The sequence below is a fragment of the Betta splendens genome, chromosome 7, assembly GCF_900634795.4.
Source record: "Betta splendens chromosome 7, fBetSpl5.4, whole genome shotgun sequence".
In the NCBI taxonomy this organism is placed as follows: domain Eukaryota; kingdom Metazoa; phylum Chordata; class Actinopteri; order Anabantiformes; family Osphronemidae; genus Betta; species Betta splendens.
Genome location: NC_040887.2, coordinates 5,571,399 through 5,594,732, shown reverse-complemented (window position 1 = coordinate 5,594,732; position 23,334 = coordinate 5,571,399). Strand labels below are relative to the sequence as shown.

Sequence of the window (23,334 nt, the reverse complement as noted above, 5' to 3'; positions counted from 1 at the left end):
AAACAAACCTTTTTCTATACACTCAAGCAATTCATCTATTATTGGTCATCTATTGCTGTAAAGGTTTAAAGATGTGAACATGTTGTCATGTGTCCTACAGAGCTCCACCGGACAGCATCTAGTGAATCATTTTGTTTCAGGCCATCAACGATGTCATCAGGCGTCTTCTGCAGTAAGTGACCTGTTAATTTTCTTTCTTTAACACTGTCAAAGCGTTTATACATAAACCTACAAATGAACATTCATGGTTGCTAATTGTATTAGGATTTTGCTCAGGTTACTTAAAAGATTAGAAATATTTGTAGATGGGACAGTTTATTCAAATCAATACTTTGTATAAATTATGTCAATAAATTCTGTAAAACCTGCAGCAACTTGTGTTTTTGCATTTTGTGTGGTGACAGTGTATTATTATTATTATCATTATGAATCACACAAGAAGAGACAGAGTCACACATCAGTTTATTACTACTGAGTGTTCTCTGTTACAATGCTTAAAACAAACTCTAATGGATTGAAACAGGATATGTACGATTAGATAAGCACATTTTCTAAACTTGATCACTTAACAAATCCATGAGTAGTGACAAAACAGTGTAAATTTGTTGCAACCAACCCCCATTAAACAGAACTTGCTCCTTTAACAGTGTTGTTGACATCATGAAAGATATTTCAACATATTGCTTAAACTGACAGTTTCTTATAGGATCCAGTGAAACACCCCAGAACCAAATTCACCTCTAAAGCATAAAATCCTTTCCATGAAAGACGTATTATAGCAGAAATAACTCTCTGGCCATCAATCACAAAAGCAAACTGCTGGTGAATGTAATCGTGAGCCAAAAAGCTTTTATGCATGACTGTAGTTGTTGAAACAATACAAAGAGCCTCGCTCAGTATTGTGAAAGTGAGTTGAGGGGGAATAATTTGGTACTAATTGAAGAGGAATTCTTTACGTAGAAGCCTTCACCATCCACAAGAGGGCAGCATTAAACAAACAAGTCCATTAGTGGCTCCTGGGCCACAGTGGTTTAATCTGTATTCAATCACATGAACTAACAGTGAGCTTGTACGTAGGTTTTCTATTGTGTCTTTGGCTGACATCGTAGAAAAGTTAGTAAAGATACTATACAGTACCTTTATAAGGCGAACAGTTGTGACAACAGAATTCACTGTAAACACAAAACTATTGTATAAAAAAGATTCAGCAACAAATGTACTCCCATGTAAAAACACAATAAAATTATAAACGGCATTGCCATTACTTGGCTGTCTGCAGGCACTGTGAGAGTGGGCAACATATGTGAGACATCATTGTTACACAGCTGGTCAGAAATGAGCAGAATTACAAAGTCGATACGTTTCCGAGACATTCACACATCAGAGCATTTCGGCCTGGACCCAACTGGCTTCTTTCAGGGGACGCTGTCAAAGCTACAGTGATGGAGTAGAAGAGTGAGCTGTTACTCATATGTGCACTTTCATGGCTCCCATGCTCATTTTGGGCAGGAAAGTGCAGGCACTAGCTCTAAACAGGTTAATATGTATGAGAGATAGGAAGTGAAGTGTGAAAAAGCTTAGTTAAAGAAATGTAAAATTTCAAGTGTTCCCTGAATTTAAAATATGTGATGGATTTCATGTAAATGTAAAACTAGACAAACTAACAGCTGGTGGAGTAAACATTGCAAAGTTGGAATGTCAATTAAATTGGCAGAAGAAATCTCTAATGTGTGCACAGTGAGAAGCTGAAGCATCAGCTGTAGGTAAGCACTTAAAGTGAAAGCAGCTGAAGTCACTTCATGGTTCATGTCGAAGTGTTTGTTTATGTTAAAGAAGCTAAAATGAATCCAGCGTCATTATACTGCAAGTTCAAATGCTCTTTTTGCTCAAAAATGTTCAAATGTTTTTCCCTAAAAACTGCAGGAATAAAAGATTTAAATAGGTAAGAAGGACCCAAAGAGAGCAAAACATGACAGGAATGTTAAAATGTGCTGAACATTCTGTCTTTTAACGTCTATGGGAAGTGAAGCTGCAGCGAAGACCCAAAGAGAATATCTGAATTAGCGCTGTATTCGCTTCCAGCTGAGGCCAGATACAAATTTCATTCGGGTCAACTACTGAAGCAAATACTGAGTTTTAGCTTTGAAGAGCAAATTAAACAGCGTGACGCAGACGGTCTGCGGTTATGTCAAAGGTCAAAGGAAACCTCCTGCAGCAAAGACCAGGACAGGGCTTCAGGCTCAACAGCATTGTTCGCAGCAATAAAACACTTTCTGAAAAAGCAAGTGCAAGTTTGTTGTTGCATTGAAAAATAGAATAATATATTCTTCTTCTTGTGGTTGCAAAGCTGCTAATACTAAAATGTGCCAGCTGTGGCATGTAAGGGACCGTCTAGAATGAATGTGTCCCTAATAGGTGCAACAGTAGAGGAACTAGGATTTTGGCTTTTTTTTGTAAAAGTTCAACATCCCAACTACTGCGCGGTTTCGAACCGACGTCCCGCTCACTCCTCATCCTTGGCCACGTTCTCAGTCCGAGGTCCAAAGCGCCGCAAGCCGGCCCACGGCGGCTCCGTCCGGTCCCAGGGCCTGTCCTGGGCGTCCTTCCTAGACGGCGCCGTTCTGCAGTCGGTCGGGGGTGAAGCAGCCGTTGATCCTACAGCTGCGCTCCGCTCTCGCGGCCTGAGTCCGTTTCTTGGTGGCCGCCCAGCGCTGGGCCAGCGGCTCCATGAACAGGGAGAGGGAGGAGAGCAGGTAGCAGAGTCCAGCCAGGTAGAAGGAGCAGTCGTACGTCTGCGTGTAGTCGTACAGGAATCCTGCCAGGCAAACACATTCGTGGCCAATTACATGTGAATCAGTTAATGAAAAGCTGTACAAGCCCCGTCGTGTCTCAATCTCTACCACAGCAGAGGAGAAGCAGGTTTAAAGTTACAGCGGCTGCTGAGAAAGTTAACAGACAGCTGGTTGCCCTGAGGGGAGGAACCGGACAACGGCGGTGTTATTATGACCCGCGGCCACGCGAGGAGCCGCAGTTTGCCCACCGCTGGGTTCTTACTTAAACCACAGGCACAATAAACAGAGCCACATGTTATTTCCATACCATTAGTCACATGTCAGCCCTGAAATACATAAACTCCTCAGGGGGGATTGCCTGACACATTGAGTGAGGACTGCTTCTATGGGTCCGAGGGAACCCCCCCCCACCCCCCCTCTTTAAGTGGGGCCACAAGAAGAGGCCTTTTACCTGGAAGTATGTGACGCATTCACAGAAATACTGAAAGTAACACACAGCAGTATATCACACTGACATGTGCTGCATAGCTTTTGAGCCAAGAACCGTCCCATCCACACGTACAGTACAAAGGCTTAACATGTAAAACACACGATTAAAGGGGGTGGTATTTTTAAACCAAGCCGGAAAACACAGTTGATCAGAAGGACCAACCTGATCTAACCCGACACGCTGTGAGGCAAATATTCCCACAAATTGGAAATGGCTGTCTAAGACCAGGAGGCATCTGCCATCAATTAGGGAAAATGATTAAACCCCAGCATTAGCTGTTCCTGTAAACCTTTGCATGTAGACAGGAAGACATTTGACCCAGTAACCGCATCGTCTCAGTCTGGGTGCAGCCCGCTGTGCATGTGCGGTGTCGCGCTCACGCAGACAGTCCGGCATATATACACTCGAGAGGCGCTGGAAGGTATTCAGGGCCCCATGAAAGTATGTGCTGCGGCACCCACCCAAAAATATATGGAGAAGAGACGCTCCTCAGGCGCCTGCGGGCTCAGACACACGTGCACAAACATCACCTTGGCCACTCACCTGCCAAAGGAGGCCCCGTGAGGCAACCCAGGCCCACGAAGAACATGGAGAAGCCCATGGAGTTGTTGAGCTTCTCTGAGCCCACGAGGTCCACCTGCAGAGCAGAGCCACACGTTCAGCGCCGCATAGAACAACAGGTGTATGAATAAGCAGTGATAGTGGTTGTGTGATTCACATTGGAGCTTCAGCTGAGGCCTGAAAGGAAACTGGTTTGTCACCGTTGTTACCGTTTAGGCCCAGAGGCTTGTGTTGCCCTTTACCACCACACCGCTGAAATCACACCACATATTGGATGTCCTCCCTTTTTATGCTGTCAGGTATGAAATGACCCGCAGACACTGGATACACGCTGACTTTATAACGCTGGGTGACAAACCTCTGATTCTCTGCTTTAAAGATACTTTTCCTCTGATGTAATGAAGCCGTTTCACCTTTACTGGGTTCAAACCGACGCACGCCCCCACAAGGCTGGAGGAGTCTGAGACAGTGGGCCTCTGCATGGTAAATGAACTACAGACTGATGATATGGTGAGAGTGACGCTGAGGGGATTGTTCGAAAAGTCAGGAGATACAGACGGACAGAAACAGCGTTGTGTTCAGTGTTGAGCTGAAACAATTTTTAGACCTTTGAATGTGCAAATCGAAGTTAGGTAACACTTTATTTTATAGATTCGTATTTAGATTTCCCAGTAATTTACGTGCAGCTTCCCTGGAAAGGATTCTGTGATTTTGCACTGGTCAATAGACAGATATGCGTTATTTGAGTTTGGGTACGTGTACCCTGGACCTGGAGCCCTCTCACATTGTGTATATACTTATAATATTTCAACTGCCTGATGTATTTTTACGTATTTATACGTATCTGTAACTTAAGGTCCCACTAAACGGATAACGTTGTGCTGAACAATTAGCAGGTGTTACATGAATCAAACGAGCAGCCACGTTAAGTGGGCGGCCTCCTCACCAAGACGGGCAGCAGCAGAGCCATGTAGCCGCCGCAGAAGATGGCGAAGAAGACGGCGTACACCATCAGCAGGATGTAGGAGGTGGCCAGCGGGGACAGCAGGTTGACCAGGCCGCACAGGATCAGGTACGCTTTGTGGTAGTGGTATTTGTGGAAGAGGTTCCTGTCGGTCACCCAGCCCGAGGCCAGCTGGGAGATGGTCTCTGTGATGCCTGTAGCAAGAGGCGAATGGATGGAGTGATGAAAGGTGACATTGAAAATAACGCTGCTAAGAAAACACTAGAATGAAAGGTGAGACTCGAAGACGGGGCTGGAAATGGAGTCCACGAATCAATAGGCACAGGGTGGTAATAGTGTTTTAAATGTCTTATAAGGCTGAAGAACCGTGACGCTACATGTCCATTCGGGTTTCCTTAGAAATGAATGAGGGAGGAATGCACTATGAAATATTCAGGCAGCAACAGGAAGCCGCTCTTCGGTAATGGAGCTTTTGATGGAAAGATGGAAAAAGCATCTGTGCCCTCTCCTTCAGCTTCAGATGTCTTTAATAATCAAGAGGCACCGCGGAGATGATCATATCTGTGTAATTGACCTGGTGGAGTGCAATGAAAGTCTGCAGGATCCTCAGCAGAGCGGACGCTTTGGAGAAGTTCTGACACAAATAACAAAACCTGCCATTGTTTCAGGACACCTATGTTTGAATGATCTGTCACAGATCACTGGTAGATCACTATGAGAACCCTCCTCTCCACTCGCCTCCAACAGGCATCTCTAGTCTGACCGGACTGACCTGCATGACTACAATCAGGGTCATTCTGAATTCCCCGCATAGACTTCCTACTTAGCCTCAGCGCTGCGAACTGGGTAAAGCAGCTTAAGTGCAGTCGCCTTTGCAGGGCACCCATTTCTGCTCAACAGACAAAAAAAGTCAGTAGACGCCGGCGCCGCGTTGCACCACGCTCTCCATCCCACCCGGTGGACGAGGCCGGTGGGTATCACGACGGGGCGGTGGCTCTGAGCTGAGGCCAGGCTAAACGTGACGCGCCGCACACAATGCGGAAACTGCGGCGCATTGACTGCTGCAGAAATAGCTACACGCTGAGCTGCTGATCAATGAAACCCATTGGCTCTGTGCAGATGCAGGATCCCGGGCTCAGCCTCTGCACCACAGCAATTCACCGGCTCGAGTCCAGGACAGAAGCAAATGTGAAATATTCTGAAGCGAGGTATGCATATGTATAAAACCTGTGTATAGACGCTCATATAAATAAACCAAAATATGGATGGAAATGATTAGGATCCCTGTCAGTGAACGCCTCCGCTAGAGCGTCTGTCTCCTGACAAAGGATGACATGAGGCAGCTGTGCTGTGTTTATGTGTCCTCCTCCAGCGACCCGAGACAACGTCCCGTTGTGTCCCCTGCGCGCATGCAGACAGGTTGTGAGTTTGTTTGTGTGTTCAGTCCTCCAACTCAGCACACTGCCCGTTTGGTTTGGCCTCTCCAAGTAGCACTGCGAGCCACGCAACGCCCCCGACGCTAACGGCCCGCTTCGCTGCATAGCGCTGCGATGTACGGAGGGCCTGTGAATGCCTCTCAGCATTAACAGACCATGGGTTTTTTGCAGGGCGTGGAGAGATGCCATTCCCCGGGCCTCGAAGGGGCCCAGTTTGTGAGTAGATTAAAGCAAAAGGTTACAAAAGGCATGTTGATTTTCCCAGCTCTCCTGAGTTTGCTGCTGGCTCGTCTCGCCTCCCCTTTTGTACATTTTGCTGCCTCAGTGCTCCTCTGGAAACTATCAGCCACTTCAGAAGCGCACATGCACAAAATTGTGGGAGCCCCACTTGTCACCGCGCCAGAAACTTTACTGAGTTAGTTGTTGCTTAGCGACTCCAGATTGCGAGCGGCGCTGGCGGCGGAGGCCTGATGCGCAGGCCGACCCGGGCGATAGTGGGCTCCCCCGCTCAGCCGAGTCAATGGGCCTCTATGACGGGCGCCGGGCGGCGGAGCGAGGGGCGGTGGGACCCGGGGCTGTTTGCTTTGTGGAGCGGGTTGCGCCCCGGCTCCCCGACCCTCTCCATCGCATTGCAGTGCACGTGACCAGAGATGTGACAGAACAAACGTGTCCAAGTCAAAAGAGGAACTCTTGCTGTTCACTGGCACAAGCCTCAACTTTGTCCATCCGCAAAAAAATGAGACACTTAAATTCTATGGTTTTCATTGATCACATAGAGATGAATGAAGGAACGCGCAGCAGATATAATGTCTTCAAATGTCAAAACTCTAATGCAAATTTTACAACTTGTTCATGTTCATGAAGCCCAATGATGCCTCTGTTGACGGAGGACTGAGTAATAAGGGACAGAAGCATGAAACCTCTAAGTATTCAGGCCCATCTAGAACACTTTAATAATTCACACAGCCTGACCACGCAGGCGAACGTCTCACGTGCAGATGTGGTGGGTGGTCGAAATGAGGCCTCATCGGTGGCATACAGCTGAACCCATCCACCCTGGCTAGTGTACCAAAGTTCAGCTTTTACGTAAGCACATTCATTACATAAGACTGCAGAGTCTGAGCAGCTCACAAATTATTAATGCCCAGAAGTTGACTGAGGACTTTTCTGTGTCGCTTCCGATGCTCAGAAGGAACGCGGACCTCACGGTGCAAAACCCCTGGTAAGACTCACACTTGGAGGCGAACGGCAGCCGCTCGTGTGTGTGTGTGTGTGTGTGTGTGTGTGTGTGTGTGTGTGTGTGTGTGTGTGTCTGTGTGTGTGTGTGTGTCTCTCTCTCTATGCTGCATTGCAGTCGTGCATCTCTGGTGACTCTGACTCTTTTGTAACAGCTCACCTTGTGCAATGACATTAACCAGTACCATCAGCCAACAGCAAACACTGTACATCACGTGGCCAAAATATGCTGCCTGCTCTTTCAACCAGTCTGCCACGCGTGGGTTCAGGGGGGGTACGTTTAATGGACGTATGCGGGGGCACGTGAAAGCGCAGAGATGTCTTTTTATGATATTTAATGCATTGTTCTGTTCAGGTCACCATGTGTTGGAAAGTAGAGTGTGAACCAGTCCTACTTCCCCACATATGCCTGAAATCTAACGAACACCACAATCGTGTTGCTCACCTGCCACGGAAATGATGAACGATGCATCCATGGCATCGATGCCCAGGGTTCTGGCTCGAGCAGACAGGTGGAAATAGGGGATGAAGTAGGCCAGCTGGCTGAAGACCAAGGACCAGGTGTAGATGCAGAAGAAAGGATCCTTCAGGAGGGAGAAATCCAGTACTTTGGTTTTGTCGAGGGCCACCTCACTCGATGCGTTGGTGTGGGAATGACATCCCACAGCCGTGGACCCATTCATGCTGCCATTTATCTCTGCTGAACAGTCTGCCTCTGTGGATTTACACTGACCCGGGTCACGGCGAGGTTCGTGGCCATTCACACCCCCGGCGACCAGCTGGGCGAGTTCAGGGTTCACTGACTGGTCCGGGGGTCCCTGAGTGCATTGCCCTTTTAGGTGCTCCGAGTCCCTGTGGGGGTGGGGTGGAGACGGGAAGGAGTCCGATTTGGAGAATCCATTGGATAAGTGGGAGGAGCCGTTCAAGAAGCTCTTAGCGTGTTCCTTCTCTGAGGAGCTCTTGAGCGAAACAGCAGGGCTCTTTTGGACGGGGGATGAGGTAGGGTTCGACGCGGGGGGCTTCACATTTATAGGTCTCAGCAGCATCCCAGAGGCCACGAGGTTCAGCATGAGGCCGCCGAGGATCAGGATCGCCCCTGCGGCAAGGAGAAGCTAACACGTCACCTCCTGAGAGCTTTATTTCAGCTACTTCATGTTTTGACCACACAAAGAAAATGCGTTAGCTCATCAGCTGGTTTTTCCCCACTTACCTTGCCAAGCATACTGGTCCAGGAGCAGCTGCGTGAACGGGGCGAGGGCAAAGGTCAGGCCCATCCCAGAACGCCCGATTGCATACGCTGTCGCTAGCCTCCTTCTGAAGTACAGAGCTGTGACCACTGAGAAGGACTGGTATAGTAGCGCAAAACCAATTCCTGAGGGGAGTAAAGCACAGTTCAAACAACGGCGTCACTAGAAAGTGGGCAGAAAGGCCACAATCTGTCAATCAGTCTCAGTCCGTACGGATGCTTACCAACGATCACCCCCATGCTGATGTAGAGAAACACCACGCTGTTAGCAAAGATGCTGAGGAGGAAGCCTCCGCTAACCAGCACCGCCCCAGTGATGGAGGTCACCCTGGCGCCGAGCTTGGCACAGGCCACGGACGCAATGGGAGCTGCAGGAGGTCCAGGAGCGGGATCATTCAAACATACTGTACGGCATCTCTGACAACGTTACGAAAGTGGGGTTCTTTGTGAAATTCAAACCTCCAGACAGACGCAGACTCGACATGATGGACCCGATCCAGCTGATGCTTTCTGCCGAGCCTCCGAACTCGTCCTGAAAGGCTACGAAGAAAATCCCGAAGGTCTTCAGCGTTCCCATCACCAGAACGTTCACCTGCAAACACACACACAATGCACAGGAAGCAGAAGAGCGACATTCAAGACAGTTAGCGGTTACACACTTCATGGGTGTGTTCACTTTATAAAACACAAACACTTCAAATTCTACTGCTACGCTGTGGTTTAAATTAAAGTAAAGTCATGTTTCTTAACCTTTTATTTGTTACCTTGCAGCTGAAGCAGGAGCCATTTTACGAACCACCACCATAAAATCACAACATTACCAGAGAAACTATATTCATGGCATAAATGAGTTCAACATACCAGGAAGCAATGCAGCACCACCATCCAGCCCCAGCCTCCGTCTGGAGGCTCCTCATACTGGACCTCTTTCTCCTTCTCCTTCTTTGTAGTCATGGCATCCCTCCTGAACAGGTTCATGGCTGCAGGAGGAAAGCAGCAATACTTTCATTACTATAAAAATGTTGCTATATTAACTCCCTTTCTAGTTAAACCTCTTTATTAGGGTTTTAGAGAGCCACTGTTGAGTAAACCAGCTTTTTGACAACTGGACTAATGGAAATTGACCAGATCGCACAGAAAAACAACCTGACCTGCTCAAGAATGCCTGTTTTCTTTATTATTGGGTACAGTAGCTGTAATAGACCCGGTTTATTTCCCAATGTAGGTTTTGGACCAAAGAAGAAAAACAGCATCCATACGCAGCTTAATATAAACATGGTTGAGCAAGCAGGTAAGCATGTAAACACTGTATTATCTATGAGATAATGCAGCCTGATGTTTGACCAGGCTCATGGAGGACGGGGTCAGTGGCAGCAGCAACCTTGATTTTCTCTGCTTTGAGTCCCTCCTGTTTCCAGCTCGCGCAGGTTTTGAAGAATGAAGCTCCAAGTCCACATGAGACCCGTGTGTTCTGTTCTACTGTTTATGATTCACACACTGTTACTGTTTGTAGTAATTAAACTTAGTTCTCAAAATGCGTCATGTCTGCCAATCGTTACTGCTGCTTTAATGTCGAGTGCATTTCCTAAGATGTGAATGCGTCCTGATTTCGGGTCCTAACTTTTATATTAGACATATTTAATCTAACAGCGAACCACAGTCACACAACCTACTGGGACCGACTCACACTGATCAAACTTTTCTTCATTTCAGGTCGCAACTTGCAAAAACATGCTAATAAAAAAAAGGCAAAATGTAAGTACCTCCACCCATGTCCCATTGTGTAACAGGTTCCACACCACAACAAACTATTCTACAGAACAGCCACTATCTGTACCAACAGTACTCTAGTAAATGATGCCTGTGTAAAACAGGAAATTATTCAGCTGCATTTAAATTATTTGTAACACTTCTATTGGCTCCCAAGAGAAAATACATCTGCATTATGGAAATGAAACCGCCGGGCAGCATTAATCATTGGCTAAAAGTCTAATAAAACCTGGTCTTTCAAACACATTGTCAGCACATGGGGAATTTATTATAATCACCTCCAGTGGTGAAAAGCGATCACCTTGAACAAAGCATGAAACGAGGGAAGAGTTAACCCGTTTACGACCAGCGCTCCATTCACTGCATCAGCCTGACTGAGACGATCAAAGCAGGCGGGGGACGGATTAAAAGGAGAAAGAATCGGGCCAGTGTGCTTTAAGGAACCCCCCCCCCCCCCCATGTGCTGTTCACAAGTTGTCCTGAACGCGCTCCAACGCATGTTTGTGAACACGCTGGGGGTCTGAGGGTTTGAGATCAGCACGTTGAGGCGAGACCCGAGCACTGTGTCACTGCAGCACCGCAGACTCGCTGCGCTTCAGACGGGTCGGTGTCATCCACTCTCTCCTTTATTAAAGAAAACAAACATTAAATGAACGCAAGTCTCACGTCTCACGTCAGTTTTTTACCTGATGCTGATTTGGTAAAACGCCTCAAAGGTGCTGCAGGTGAAGATCAAGTCAGACGCCTTATTCTCTGAGCGTCATCCTCAGGTCGATTGAAGGGCACTTGGAACTATGGCTGCATGGAGATCGGCTTACACCTGCAATGAGGGAAATGAGGCAAGAAGTGATAAAAGAGAACAAATACGTAGAAGGTGCTTCAAAGCAAAATGCAGCTGGTAAATAATCAATCTGTGAAGTGAAACGCGAGACTGAGATTGTGTTTGTATGAGAATAAAAAGAAGAATTAGAGGGTTTATGAGATTTTTTATAGAACGCCTGAGTGTAACACCTAACACTGTGAAATTAATTGTGCCTTATTTATGATGTGAGACGTTAACAAGTGAGCGGTGACATAAAGTGTTCAGCAGATGCGAGCAGGCACCAGCTGAAAGCTCACAGCGCAGTAAAAACCCCTGACTCAGCAGACTCAACAGCTGTGATGCTCTCTCCTTGTTCCCATGTACAAGGCTCAACAACGAGGGTGAAGAAGAAGAGGCTGAATCCTGCCGACCGGGGTCTGAGTGTGCATCAGACAGGCTTCGCTTCAGGCCAGAGATAATATTTATTTCACCATAAGGAATTCTGAGTGACTGAGGGGTTTTCTCAGAACAAATATTAAAAACCACTCCTCTGAGCCGCAGACGACACAGCAGCAAACAGCTGTGTCACCAGATGAGAGAGGTTCAATAGAAACCCCTCGACAGTGAATTTAACCCCTCAGCCTCTGGAGTCAAAGCGTCCGGCAGTGACATGAGGACAAACATTGATTCACTGCATTTGTAACCAGTGACTAAAGGCTTAACTTCAATTTAAGCAGTCACAACACAGTGATCCATGACAAGCAGAGAGTTTTTAAAGAGCGTTATTAAAGCCACGTTAGGCTGTTAATATGAATCTGTGGACTGATGTGATGTGTTCGGACACGACCTGAAGTTAATTTCCCTACGTGAAGAAACTGCTCATCAACGTTTGCAGACATAAACATGTGTACAGACATGTCTTCGGGTTAACCCCAACGAACAAGGCAAGCGTTGCACACCTGCATGACTGGTTAGAGGCCAAACAAGGTCTCAGATTGAGTAATCAATTAAATTAACACAAGTCACTTACCTAGTTAAAAAATAGATTGGTCACTGGGAAAAATAAATCTAATTTATCTTGTGAAAGTCTATTACAGCAGTGAACTCATTAAGTCTCTTACTAACAGACAATAAAAGGTTAAGAGGTTAAATAGGGTTAAAGTTAATAGTAGCACTAATAATCCTCCCAATGCTGCTTTAGTGCAGTTCTGTGTCATTTCTTTCATTAGTTCCTGGCTTTTTCATCCATCGACACCACCCGGAGCCTCCAACCACGAGCGCAGCCTCGCTCCTGCCCCGAGTGCGCAGGAATTGCGGGATTATATAGTAAATGCCTGGTGTTTAGCCCAAAGCTTCTGGCTTAGCGCACGAGTGCACGCACAAAAACGCGTTATTGTGGGGAGAAAACAGGGGGGTCTCACCGTGCGTGGCTGCGAGCAACTCGTTATCTCCACTCCACGGGCCTGTTGCATTGCGCCCCTCGCTTAACTCGACCCTGCTGAGGCGTCGGAAAACGGGTCTTTCAGGCTGATGCGGAAAATCAGAGCCCGGCGCCGCCGCTGCGTATCCTGATCCGAAAGATGCGAAAAAACCTGCGGTGACGCAATGTGGGTGAAAAGTTTTACATCCAGAAATAACTTCGGTGGGTCACAGAGGACACCGAGGGTCCGCAGAGGCTCAGGTGTGGTGGAAAACGGTTCAGCGACACCAAATGTAAATTAGAACCAGGTTTAAACTGGATTCTGTTTGTGTAAATGCCATGAACATGCGGCCGCTTTCATTGCATTTACTGTCAAACCTACTCCAGTAAAGTGATAAAACAAACGTACCTGAGAAGTGAAGTTATCAATGCTCGTTCAGGCTTTTTTTCAATTGGTTTTATTTAAGGCGTAATGTGAGGATTGTCGCTCCGGCGGTGAGCGTCCCGGAAGACGTGCGCGTCGCCGGCGAGGGACGTGTTCGAAGGCAGGAATCTCCGTGGGACCTCTTCCTCCGGTGATGACCGTGCCATAACTTTGCGCGTGTCTGTGAGTTGCCTCTCACATGTCAGCCCGTGCACCGCTGCTCGCGCAGGGCATTCGCCGAAAGCCAAGCCTGCGCTCGGCGCAGACACGTGACCGAGACGTAGCAAAGAACCTTATCCGAGGGCCCGCGGGGAGAGAGAGAGAGAGAGAGAGAGAGAGAGAGAGACTGCAGGGTGAGTGCTCTGCGGTCAAAACATCAGAGGCGCCGCGCGCTTCCCTCGGGTCCTGGATGAAGGTGGTGCGCCACCAAGCTGCGCTGCGATGACGGTCGCGAGCGTGTGCTGCGGGGGAGCGGGGTTAGACGACTTCCACTGCAGTTGCGCCAAACCCGGCCAGCCCTGGGGACAGCGCGTATTTAAGCTCCGTGCGCAAAGTGGGACAGCTGCTTCGGTTTTAACTAATGATTGCAAAATCTAGCGCATTTTTCGTTGTATATAAAGTAGAATTCAAAGTAAGTGTACTGGTTAACCATGAAACACTGAGCCAAGAGGATAATAATTAATACTTAAACACAAAGGTTAAACTTTATTGAATATGGATTATGATAGACAGGTAAACAAACAAATCCAAACAAACGAACACTTGCATACACAGAATTAACATGGCTCCATACAACATAACTTGATGTTTATTGTCTTTTAGGATTTAATCACTCCACTATCCTGCAAAAGGAAATTATCAAATGCTCTCTGGTTCCAATACAGGATTGAACCATAAAGAACTGACAGCAGACCAGTGTGGAAACGCTGATTTGTCTTCGTTTATTCCGATTATTATTGTTTAGTGTGTATTGAAGCACAGTCCCTTACTATAAAGCTCCTCAGTGAATCCCGTTGTCTTTAAGATGCTATTTTGTGAACTGCCACTGTGATGGTCCCGTGAGTCCGCACCAGAATATTTCTACAAAATAACCAAAGATAATGTGGTAAGAAAATCATCTAATACACCATATTTATACAGTCAAATAAGACACTGAGCTGTTGATGCCTTCCAATGAAATGTAAACCCGTCTTTCAATGATCTCCAAAACACAGGACTCTACAACACTAGTTATAGTGGAACTATTTCTTATAACAGCTTTGCCAATCAGTAAGTTATTGATTTACACGTTGCTGACACATAGTGTAATTTAGCAAGTTATGACAAAGCTGCATCAGCAGTTTGTTTTAATCTCAATGAGGCGTGTCATTTAAAATCACAGAATAATCCTGTGATGTTTGGAGTTACTGAAACTTTCTCATCACATGATGTTTTACTCCATCCAGAAGGTGGCAGCATAGTCACACAACTAGAGCCTTCTGTGCCAAGACTGTGATCACCAGCCTGAGGTACAAACATTCAATCTCTGATTTTGGATTTGTTTCAACAGCACCTTCCAGATTTACTGATGTGCCCATGTGTTAATCAAAACCACTATAGACATATCCTAAATTAACTGACACAGAGAAAAAGGAGGAAAGGTCCAAGCCAGTCCATCAACAAAGACTAATCTTTGCGTCAGTGCTCACCCTGACTCAGACTCCAGACACACAGTTGGAGTGTCTGTTGGGTCTCTGGAGAGAGCTGCAGCTTGTTTTGCCAGAACTGACACAACGCCACCATGTTCATCAGACAGAGAGCCGCGGCCTAAGGAAAGTCAGACAGAAACAGTTACCATTTGAATATTTGATCACAAGGAGAGATTTTTATGATATTGAATTACTGAACATATTAGATTATAATTTGTAAGGTCACTGCTTTCCAGGGACTAAGGTCAAGTCTGTGGATTATTATTGAACACTTGTAAACGATTGTTTTTTTTTAATCAGCAAAACATGTTGCTTGTAATAGAACACATATCTCCACACATAATTCCAAGTAACTCTCAATTATTAACTCAGAGTTTGTGCCTAACCTTCCGTTTTATCATCATGTCTAAATGTTTAACTGAACTATACAAGGCTTAAGATGCATTTCATTCACAAACCTGTATATTAATTCATCTGTTCGAACACGGGAATTCAAAACTTGTTCAACTTGACTAAGGAGTTCAGGCTTAAGATGTAAAATATATATTTAAGAGTCCCACAATTTGGAGATGTACAACTACAGATTAAGGTATTCCCAGACTTGATTGATCCCTAGAACAAAATGTACAAGCTACTCACAAATGTGTAAGGAAATAAGATGCAACTTTTAAATTAAATTTTAAAAACTTTTATCATGCCATAACTTTTTCACGTTTGTTTCTACCTGGGCTTGGACTGATCTGACTGGAGCTAGCAGTCATTCTACAGATCATTTGAATCCCTGGTTAGAAACCACCATTAACACATCTGTGTTGAGAAGTGTAATGAGGAGCAAAAAGCTCAGCCAGTGTTTTCTTACAGCCCAGGTTGTGTCCTTGTTGATCCGTACAGAGAACCCCGACGATGGCAGGATTCTTCATGCTGCCAGGAACACAAACAAGAAGCGAAAATTCGGCTTTAACGTCCCAAAATTGTAAATAACACGTTAGTCTGCATACGGCATTTACTTACGTATCATCGAGATGCTGTTCAAGGGTCGCCTCCATGATTATTAGCAACAAAAAGCAGCGGAATTTAAATTTTATTTGTAGTTGTAGCTTTCGCCTTCCTTAAAACTTCCGGGTGGAATCAGCTGACTGTCACGTGATCTATGGGCGCACGTTAGGTCCAAGCGGAAAGTGCGATGCCGTAATTGCAAAAAGAAGACAAATAGATAAATAATTGACAATAATTCCAAATAACTCTTAAACATTAACTACCATGATTAACACAAAAACAAAGTTTTCTTTATTGAACATAAGATATAGCATTAATATTATAAGTGTTGGCCAGCGACCTTGTTGCCTGCAGCCTTTTGCTGATATATCTTGTTAATGTCTGCTCTCTGAGGTCCAAGCTGCAGGCCAGTCCCTGTGCTCACCTGTCTGTATGATTTCTGCTGCTAGTCCCAAGATGGCGAGTCCTCAGCGCTCCTGCTGACAGGGCAGAAATGGCTGAACGCAATTATGTGGCGGCAGCATTGGAGGAATCCATCACCTACGTAGCAGGGTAATGTCCTGCTGACTAACCCAGTGGGTACGCGCCCCCTCCTCTCCCCTCATTCTTCTTTCTTTTCCTCCCCTCTTCTGTCACTTATATTTTTCCTTTTGCATCTTAAATCAGAAGCCAGTCACTAACAATGCTGTCCATCATTATGCCAACCGTACACACACATATGAGTGCAGGTCGACAAACAGCGTGTGTGATCTTATAGTGAATAATGGATGTAATAAGTCATCATCAGTATTCATAATGCATTTATTGACTCTGTGGCTTAATAAGAAATTTCATTGATTTTATCATGTCATGAAAGACCAGTTAAAATTTTTAAACTAACTCAGTTTAGATAAATAAAAATACAATACAAATAATAAAAAAGAACAATAATAGATGTGAAAACAAACAAGTGTTTATGCACCTCCGTGTGATTACAGACAGATCTGTAAAAGGTTATTTTCCATCCTCTTAGGTCTTATTCTCTCAGCGTGGGTAAACTAGTTATTTACAGCTAAGGTTGATGGCTGCTGTCATGCTACATAGGATCATTGCACACATCCATGATAAAAAATAAGGAATATTACTTTTCGGCCTGTAAATGCTTTAGACCAAGCTCAGCCCATGTTTAATGTCAGGTTGATGAGGACGATCATTTTCTGGCTTCCTCAAACTGACAGTAACTCAGGGTTTCATGTCACCTTTGCCTTTTTTAATCCTGCTTCATTTAGGGCTTAGTTCATGCAGGATTATTTATTAATATGACATTGAAATAGTAATAGTCAACATCAACATTTGTTGATGCCTATAAATCCATCTGTTAATGTTTGATGATTCTGTCGTTTATAAAACATTTGGGTTAATTAAGTGTGGATGGTTGTCTATCTCTAAGTGTGGATGGGTGATAGACCAGCCACCCGTCCAGGCCTCCAGCAACCCTCCCAGTGCAGCTGATGGATGCTTGCTTGGGTACTGTGTTGACGAGTGGGTTTTGGTGCGTGTGGTTTTACTGAGGTCTTGCAGGAACCTCTTCGCCACGACAGCTAATCTGAAAGAGGATTTGGTGTTAATGCTTTAGGTGACGGGGGTCAGATGAATGGTCAGAAGTGTGCAATAAAGAGAGGCCACCGTGCAAAAACATTCACCTCAACCATTGGGCCTCTGTTCAACTGTGTTTAAAGTAACCCAGCTTTGAAATAGTAATTAAAAAACATCAATACGTGAAATGCAGAATGCAATTCCTCTAACATTCACCTCCGCCAAAAATCAAAAACATTACAACTCTAAAATGTTCAGTTCTGAAGTTTCAGTAATTTAGGTTTCGCTGTGTGGAGGCGTAAGATAAAAAGGAAAGGGTTGGGGGCATATCACACATAAGGAGGGAGGGATGGAGGAAGGGCGGGTGGGATCTGAGCTGGATAAAGGGAGAGAGAGAGTGTGGCTCCCCTCTCTGAGGAGTTCCGGGAATCTTCATGACTACCTGGACAGTCACGATCCAGTGAGACGAGCCGGAGAGCTGCTTTCCAGTGCTGAGGACCCCTGAGAGTCCACTTTTCCTGTTGCTGCCATGGGCTTCAGGGCGGTGCTGCTGTCCTTCCTCCTGGTGTCGCTGAGCTGGTCCAGAGGGGCGGTCATCACAGGGGTGAGTGAGCTTCTCTCATTTACAAATGAAAAAACACTGCTACTATTTACTAAGTGTTGCGATAATAACTCTTGCTTGTATGCAATTTCTCATGCAAGTGTAGTGATATACAATTGGATTCTACAGCCAATATACAGTATATAAACAAAACTCACATCTATCCATCAGTAAACGTGCATGTATAATTAATAACAAAGGGCTGTCACAGGTTGTTGAGTCAAAGCTGAATGTCTGAATGTAAAATGCAACAATAGGAATTTTAAAATAAACAAATTGTATCAAAGAAATCCAACAAAATCATTATCAAATATTTTCTGCATAAAAAAGTTAAATTTGTCTGTAACAAATCCAATTAATTCAATAATTCTTTTTGGTATTGATTTTTAATGACGCACATCAGCTTTAATAAAACAAATTCTTGACTTTAGATTTTTGGTTTAAATTGTTCACTTTCCCGTCACATTGTTGCAAAAGTGAACAGGACAGTTCACTTTCTATATCATTTTTCTAAAATTTGATTACACATGACTGGACAGTGACCACATCCTCTTCCGCTTCAACCTCGCTTCATGAACAAGAGGAAATTGTGCTTTCGTCTGATTGATTTTCACTTGTACGTAAATGTCCCCCGGAGGCGACGGACCGAGGGAGGACGTCCTCCTCTCCGTCCCGTCTCCGCTGCCGTTTTATTCTGCGCTCTGTGTTTCTCTGCACTCAAAAAACCTGGATCGGGTGCATGCTACATTAACATAATTTTAACATGCAACTTCAACAATAAAAATTCTTGTTTTGTGTCTGAACATAATAAAATCACGTAAATGTAACGACTTCAACAGGTTACATCAATATTTTATGTTAACTCAACGTAATAAAAATAGGTTTAGACAACAACATGTCCAGAGCTGAAGGTGGCAGTAATGAGCAAATTCACAACTTGGACTACGGCCCTGCCGCTTCTTCAGGATCCTGACGTAAAGGAAAACACCTGTTCATGATGTGTGCAAGAAGGTAAGTTTAACGTTCATTGAATAAAAAACCGCATGGGTGCAGAAATGTTGTTAGTAGCTATATATAGTGCCCTTTAGCATTCTGGATGTTTAATTAGCTAGAGTACGTATCCGTGTTATGTGACTGCGCCTGTGCTCACAAGCTAACCTAGCTAGCTTCCGTACAACACTGACAACGTGCTAGTTTTAAATAAGCTTATCTGCAATAATATATATATATATATATATATTGTAATTTTTTATATTATTTTATAGCCGTTAAACGGCGATCTTTGCTCAGTTAGGAGTGAGACTTTTACGTATTTCCAATGCGAGTTCATCGCGCGAGCGCGGGATTTTCAAATTTCAAATAACCGACATCAGCGTTGCCCCTCGGTCGGTTTGGATGCGACGATGATTTTACGAGTCAGCGGCATTTGTTCAGGTTGGTGCAATATTTTCTGACATATACTCTCCGTCCGCAGGTGTTAGAGCAGAGAACTACTGGAAACGGAAAACAGAAGTACAGAGACTTGCCCTAATGGAAAGGTAACCCATGAACATTAAATAGAAATGTGCTGTCATGCTATGCATTTCCCGAGGTAATTTACACGAACCTACCAAAATGGTGTTTGAGTTATTTCACTCTATATATTGTTTGCATTGTATATCGTATTATCATAAATCTATTATTTGTTTCACACGGTAAAGGAAAATAATCAAATTACTTACAGTAATAGTATTAATAAGTATTTATTTAATTAAGCTTTAACATTTGTACCTTTTTATAAGATTGTGTACTCATTTCACAGCACATAATTGGTTTCCTAATTTATTACAGCTATTTTGACTTGAAACCTGTTCTTTATCATCTAAAATGTGTCTCTTGGTGTTTACCTCCAATGGCCATTCTGTGAAAGTGTCCCATTCTAGAGCTGAGAAGAGACAGCAGGACAGGGAATCATCTGCTAGTGTCGCGTCAGATGTCTACATGTCCACAAGTTGTTTAAGAAAAAGTAAGGTAAGAGGGAATGAAAAGAAATAAGATAAATAGACTCTAAGGTATTTGGAGATGCAAGGAGTGCAGCGTGACTTTTTCTAGTAGATACGACTATTGCAAACACAAGGCAAGAAGTTATCAGAGATGAACCCTTCCTCACCGAGTTCAAAACCAGATGGCCTGCTCTCTTCTGTGTTTCTGAGGTTGGTCAATAAATATATCTATATATATACAATGTGATTCTGATCAGACAAACAAAATAAGTATTAAGTATTGTTTACACATTTGCCATTCAGTGCATTGATAACTTGTGTACTTTTTTCTTTTTAAGAATAAATTTAAGAGGACTACAACAGTTTGCTGCAACAGTTCTTCTCCATGGTGGATGGTTATTCTTCAGACCTGAAAACGGTGTTTGGCAAGGATGGCGGCATTCAAGGACAAAAGATTAAGAGCATCATGGTTCCCATAACCCAGGTATGATGATGGGAAAAAAATCTATGTCGTAATATGTTAGTGACAGCTACTCACTTGAATAAAAATTGTTCCCTAAAATAGATTAAAATTGTTTTGTTTTTTGTGTGATTACTTTGTTTGTCCTAAAGACTAACTCCATTGATGTCAGAAGAGTACATCCTTTAAGCCCAGTGTGTGTTCCTCAATGAAGATCCTGGCAACCTTGTGAAAGAATGGATGGTAAGAATGTTTTTTTTATTTATTTTTATTTCATGTAAGTTTAAAATTTCAAAGTGATTTATATATGCTTTAAAAGTTGAAGTGTTATATAACATCATCCGCTTTTTTAATTTTACATTTCAGATCGTGGACGCCTTGAAGAAGCCATGATAGAGACAATTCTTGAAGTTTTTGTCATTCACAAAGATGCAGAGGCAGATGATGACCCTGAAGATGTAGTCATCGTTTCAAGTCCTGGATGAGTTGGGTAGTGTCCCACTTGCTGTGTTGTTGTTTGCTCTTGTTATATGCTCTCAACCTCAGCTACCCTCCACTAAAAGTTGTTTGAAATATTGGCCCAATGCTGTATGTACAATACTGGATGTTAGTGACATTTTGTAGCTGCCTTTGACATTTGAAAGCTGTTTTATTGTTTTTATGAAGCTTATAAAGTATTCTAACCAGTCTAAATCCAATGTGCTTTGTGTCTTCTCCAACCTACACACCAGCTGGGGATATATGTTAGTTTGCATAATAGAAATACTGTTTCAAAGATTACTTTATTTGTGTGTAATTTTGAAAAGCTAATCTTGGCACAAAACATTTGATAACTTTACATTGGTTGTGTTAGTATAGCATAATTTATTAATTAATTTAAATTAACTTGTTACTACCCAATAAAATTAAGTAACAAGTATTAATATTATACATGATCAAATAACCCAAGAAAATTATGTTCAATCAACCCTAAAAACATTAGTGGGACTGACCCATGGTCATTAGGTAACATTAACATGAATATATCATGTTGCTTCACCCTGTTTACATTTGGTTCACTAAGCGAAATAGCTTCTTGCTATCTTAACGCATTTTAATTAGATGGAAATACTTTCCATAATTTTATTATGTTCATCCAACAAGTTTTTTTTTTGAGTGTGTGTTTCTGCATCGCTACCACCTCTGTGTCCGTCTGTCCTGCAGGCCTGTGAAAGAGACATGCAGTGTGGCTTTGGCCTCTGCTGCGCCGTCAGTCTGTGGCTGAGGGGCCTGAGAATGTGTGTGCCAAGAGGCGTGGAGGGGGACGAATGCCACCCCTTCAGTCACAAGGTGTGGGCAGATGTGACGTTACTAACGCACTCAGTCGCTGTTACATCACACACTCTTAGTCTGAATTCAGACGATGCCGAGCTGCTGACAGGCTGCGGCTGAAGGCTTAGAAGAGCTGCTGATAAGCGCAGAGCTTATTGATCCCCCCCCGACAGTGAAGTGACCGGTCAGAGTCATAGATCACTGCAATCACCTGGAGATGGAAAGTGATTAGTTCTGCAAACACTAACATCTGTCTCTGAGCTCAGAGTTTTAAGGAGCCGCTTTTCTGAGACAAGCTTCACTTGTCAGCAGATAAAGGATTGAAGGCGTTACGTTATGTTTTTCCGCCCTCAGGTGCCCTACCTGGGGAAAAGGCAGCACCACACCTGCCCCTGTCTCCCCCACCTGGTGTGCACCAGCTACTCTGACAGCAAGTACAGATGCACTGACGACTTCAAGAACATGGACTTTTAACAGGCGCCCGGTCGGATGAAAGCTGAGATGAGGCCTGTGGACAGGCTGTGGCTGACACAGGTTTACTCTTTGTTGTTCTCCATGTGTGTATTCGATGCACTGTGATACATGGTTTGTATTCTATCAATGCACACAATAAGACAGTGTTAACTGTAAACAACAGCCACCATCCACATCACACAATTTTTACCTGATTGTTTCAGGTAATAATCTCCTCTGGAAATCCTGTGAACCTTTGCTCCTCTATTATGATGCTCATATGTTAATTTATTAAAGACAACTGTATAAATCTCATTGTCAATAAATGCAGACAGACTACGTTGATGTGTGCTACACACCATGTTGTTCTTTTCTGTGTTCAGCTTATGCAGCTGTCTTTTTCAACAAGCAGCATGTATTAGGCTGAATGCCAGATTGTGACGGACAGTTTTGCTTTAACTGGGGGGCACAAAATAAATAAATAGGGATGTACCTTAGTTAGAAACATTCATAACTAAACAACAGCTGTACTGTGGTTTACCTGTGAAATTATTATTATTATTATTATTATTATTATTATTATTATTATTATTATTATTATTATTATTATTATTATTATTATTATTATTAACAATAATTATTATAATATAATTAGTAGTAGTAGTAGTTAATAGTGCTAATAATAGCTAATAATAGTGTCAAGGTATCTGCACACACTCATACAAACATATACACATATCATAAACATGCACATATGCATTATTATAAATAATCTCATAATACTTAATAAAAGCCATGACATACAACATCACAACTACCATAATCACACATCATTGATAATGATAATGATTAGTAAGAGTAGTTCTTACAGCTACGTTTGGAAAGCCTGTTTTTCAACTCAGGTACTTATTAACACAATGTGTATTATGGAATGAAAGAGTCTCATGTTTGACTATGATAAAGGTTGTTTTCAGTGCCTTTAGGTTCATAAGCGAACTCATGACCCTGCTGTGAACCTGGAGAGAGAATTCTAGAAACCAAACAGTAACTCTTTGCAACCAGTAAAATCAATGGCATCGTGGAGGGTTTTCCCACTATAAATGTGACAAGATTTAGCAATTTAAAAA

The 23,334-nt window shown here is 43.8% G+C and overlaps 3 protein-coding genes and 1 long non-coding RNA gene across 12 annotated transcripts; 2 read left to right on the top strand and 2 right to left on the bottom strand.

Annotated features, from left to right (window-relative positions):
- Positions 1-443: 443 nt before the first annotated feature.
- Positions 444-13,626, bottom strand: slc16a4 (solute carrier family 16 member 4). 3 transcript variants are annotated; one of them, XM_029155943.3, is made up of 11 exons: positions 13,127-13,626; positions 12,719-12,889; positions 11,182-11,315; positions 9,587-9,705; positions 9,185-9,317; positions 8,950-9,093; positions 8,690-8,851; positions 7,925-8,575; positions 4,790-5,001; positions 3,826-3,919; positions 444-2,815 (listed from the first exon to the last, which is right to left on the bottom strand). In XM_029155943.3, exons 4-11 carry the CDS (start codon positions 9,701-9,703, stop codon positions 2,607-2,609), a joined length of 1,722 nt encoding a protein of 573 aa, XP_029011776.1. In that variant the 5' UTR covers positions 9,704-9,705; positions 11,182-11,315; positions 12,719-12,889; positions 13,127-13,626; the 3' UTR covers positions 444-2,606. The 3 variants fall into 3 exon arrangements, with proteins under 3 accessions (XP_029011776.1, XP_029011777.1, XP_029011778.1); XM_029155944.3 differs by having other exon boundaries at positions 12,719-12,865; XM_029155945.3 differs by lacking the exon at positions 12,719-12,889.
- A 193-nt stretch (positions 13,627-13,819) lies between these two features.
- On the bottom strand, positions 13,820-15,993 carry lamtor5 (late endosomal/lysosomal adaptor, MAPK and MTOR activator 5). Its single transcript, XM_029155946.3, has 4 exons — positions 15,841-15,993; positions 15,689-15,750; positions 14,830-14,947; positions 13,820-14,221 (listed from the first exon to the last, which is right to left on the bottom strand). Exons 1-4 carry the CDS (start codon positions 15,873-15,875, stop codon positions 14,161-14,163), a joined length of 276 nt encoding a protein of 91 aa, XP_029011779.1. The 5' UTR covers positions 15,876-15,993; the 3' UTR covers positions 13,820-14,160.
- A 1,805-nt stretch (positions 15,994-17,798) lies between these two features.
- On the top strand, positions 17,799-22,561 carry prok1 (prokineticin 1). The gene is made up of 3 exons (XM_029157456.3): positions 17,799-18,004; positions 21,647-21,772; positions 22,109-22,561. The coding sequence occupies exons 1-3, from the start codon at positions 17,930-17,932 to the stop codon at positions 22,226-22,228; spliced, it is 321 nt and encodes a 106-aa protein (XP_029013289.1). The 5' UTR covers positions 17,799-17,929; the 3' UTR covers positions 22,229-22,561.
- On the top strand, positions 18,772-21,136 carry LOC114859372 (uncharacterized). Of its 7 annotated transcripts, none has more exons than XR_003786512.3 (6): positions 18,772-19,012; positions 19,476-19,539; positions 19,911-20,193; positions 20,322-20,467; positions 20,596-20,686; positions 20,810-21,136. It is a non-coding gene; the product is annotated as an uncharacterized LOC114859372 (long non-coding RNA). The 7 variants fall into 7 exon arrangements; XR_003786514.3 differs by lacking the exon at positions 18,772-19,012 and having other exon boundaries at positions 19,272-19,539; positions 19,911-20,006; positions 20,096-20,193; XR_003786515.3 differs by lacking the exon at positions 18,772-19,012 and having other exon boundaries at positions 19,272-19,539; positions 19,911-20,006; positions 20,093-20,193.
- Positions 22,562-23,334: the final 773 nt, after the last annotated feature.

Coding starts and splice junctions, on each gene's coding strand:
- slc16a4 (XM_029155943.3), bottom strand. CDS start 9,703: ATGAACCTGTTCAGGAGGGATGCCATGACTACAAAGAAGGAGAAGGAG. Junction 8,852..8,949: donor CAGCATGGGGGTGATCGTTG/GTAAGCATCCGT, acceptor TACTCCCCTCAG/GAATTGGTTTTGCGCTACTA. Junction 3,920..4,789: donor CTCTGCTGCTGCCCGTCTTG/GTGAGGAGGCCG, acceptor TCTGCTCTGCAG/GTGGACCTCGTGGGCTCAGA.
- lamtor5 (XM_029155946.3), bottom strand. CDS start 15,875: ATGGAGGCGACCCTTGAACAGCATCTCGATGATAC. Junction 14,948..15,688: donor ACAAGGACACAACCTGGGCT/GTAAGAAAACAC, acceptor GACTTTCCTTAG/GCCGCGGCTCTCTGTCTGAT. Junction 14,222..14,829: donor TGTCTGGAGTCTGAGTCAGG/GTGAGCACTGAC, acceptor GTTATTTTGTAG/AAATATTCTGGTGCGGACTC.
- prok1 (XM_029157456.3), top strand. CDS start 17,930: ATGGGCTTCAGGGCGGTGCTGCTGTCCTTCCTCCTGGTGTCGCTGAGC. Junction 18,005..21,646: donor GAGGGGCGGTCATCACAGGG/GTGAGTGAGCTT, acceptor TCTGTCCTGCAG/GCCTGTGAAAGAGACATGCA. Junction 21,773..22,108: donor GCCACCCCTTCAGTCACAAG/GTGTGGGCAGAT, acceptor TTCCGCCCTCAG/GTGCCCTACCTGGGGAAAAG.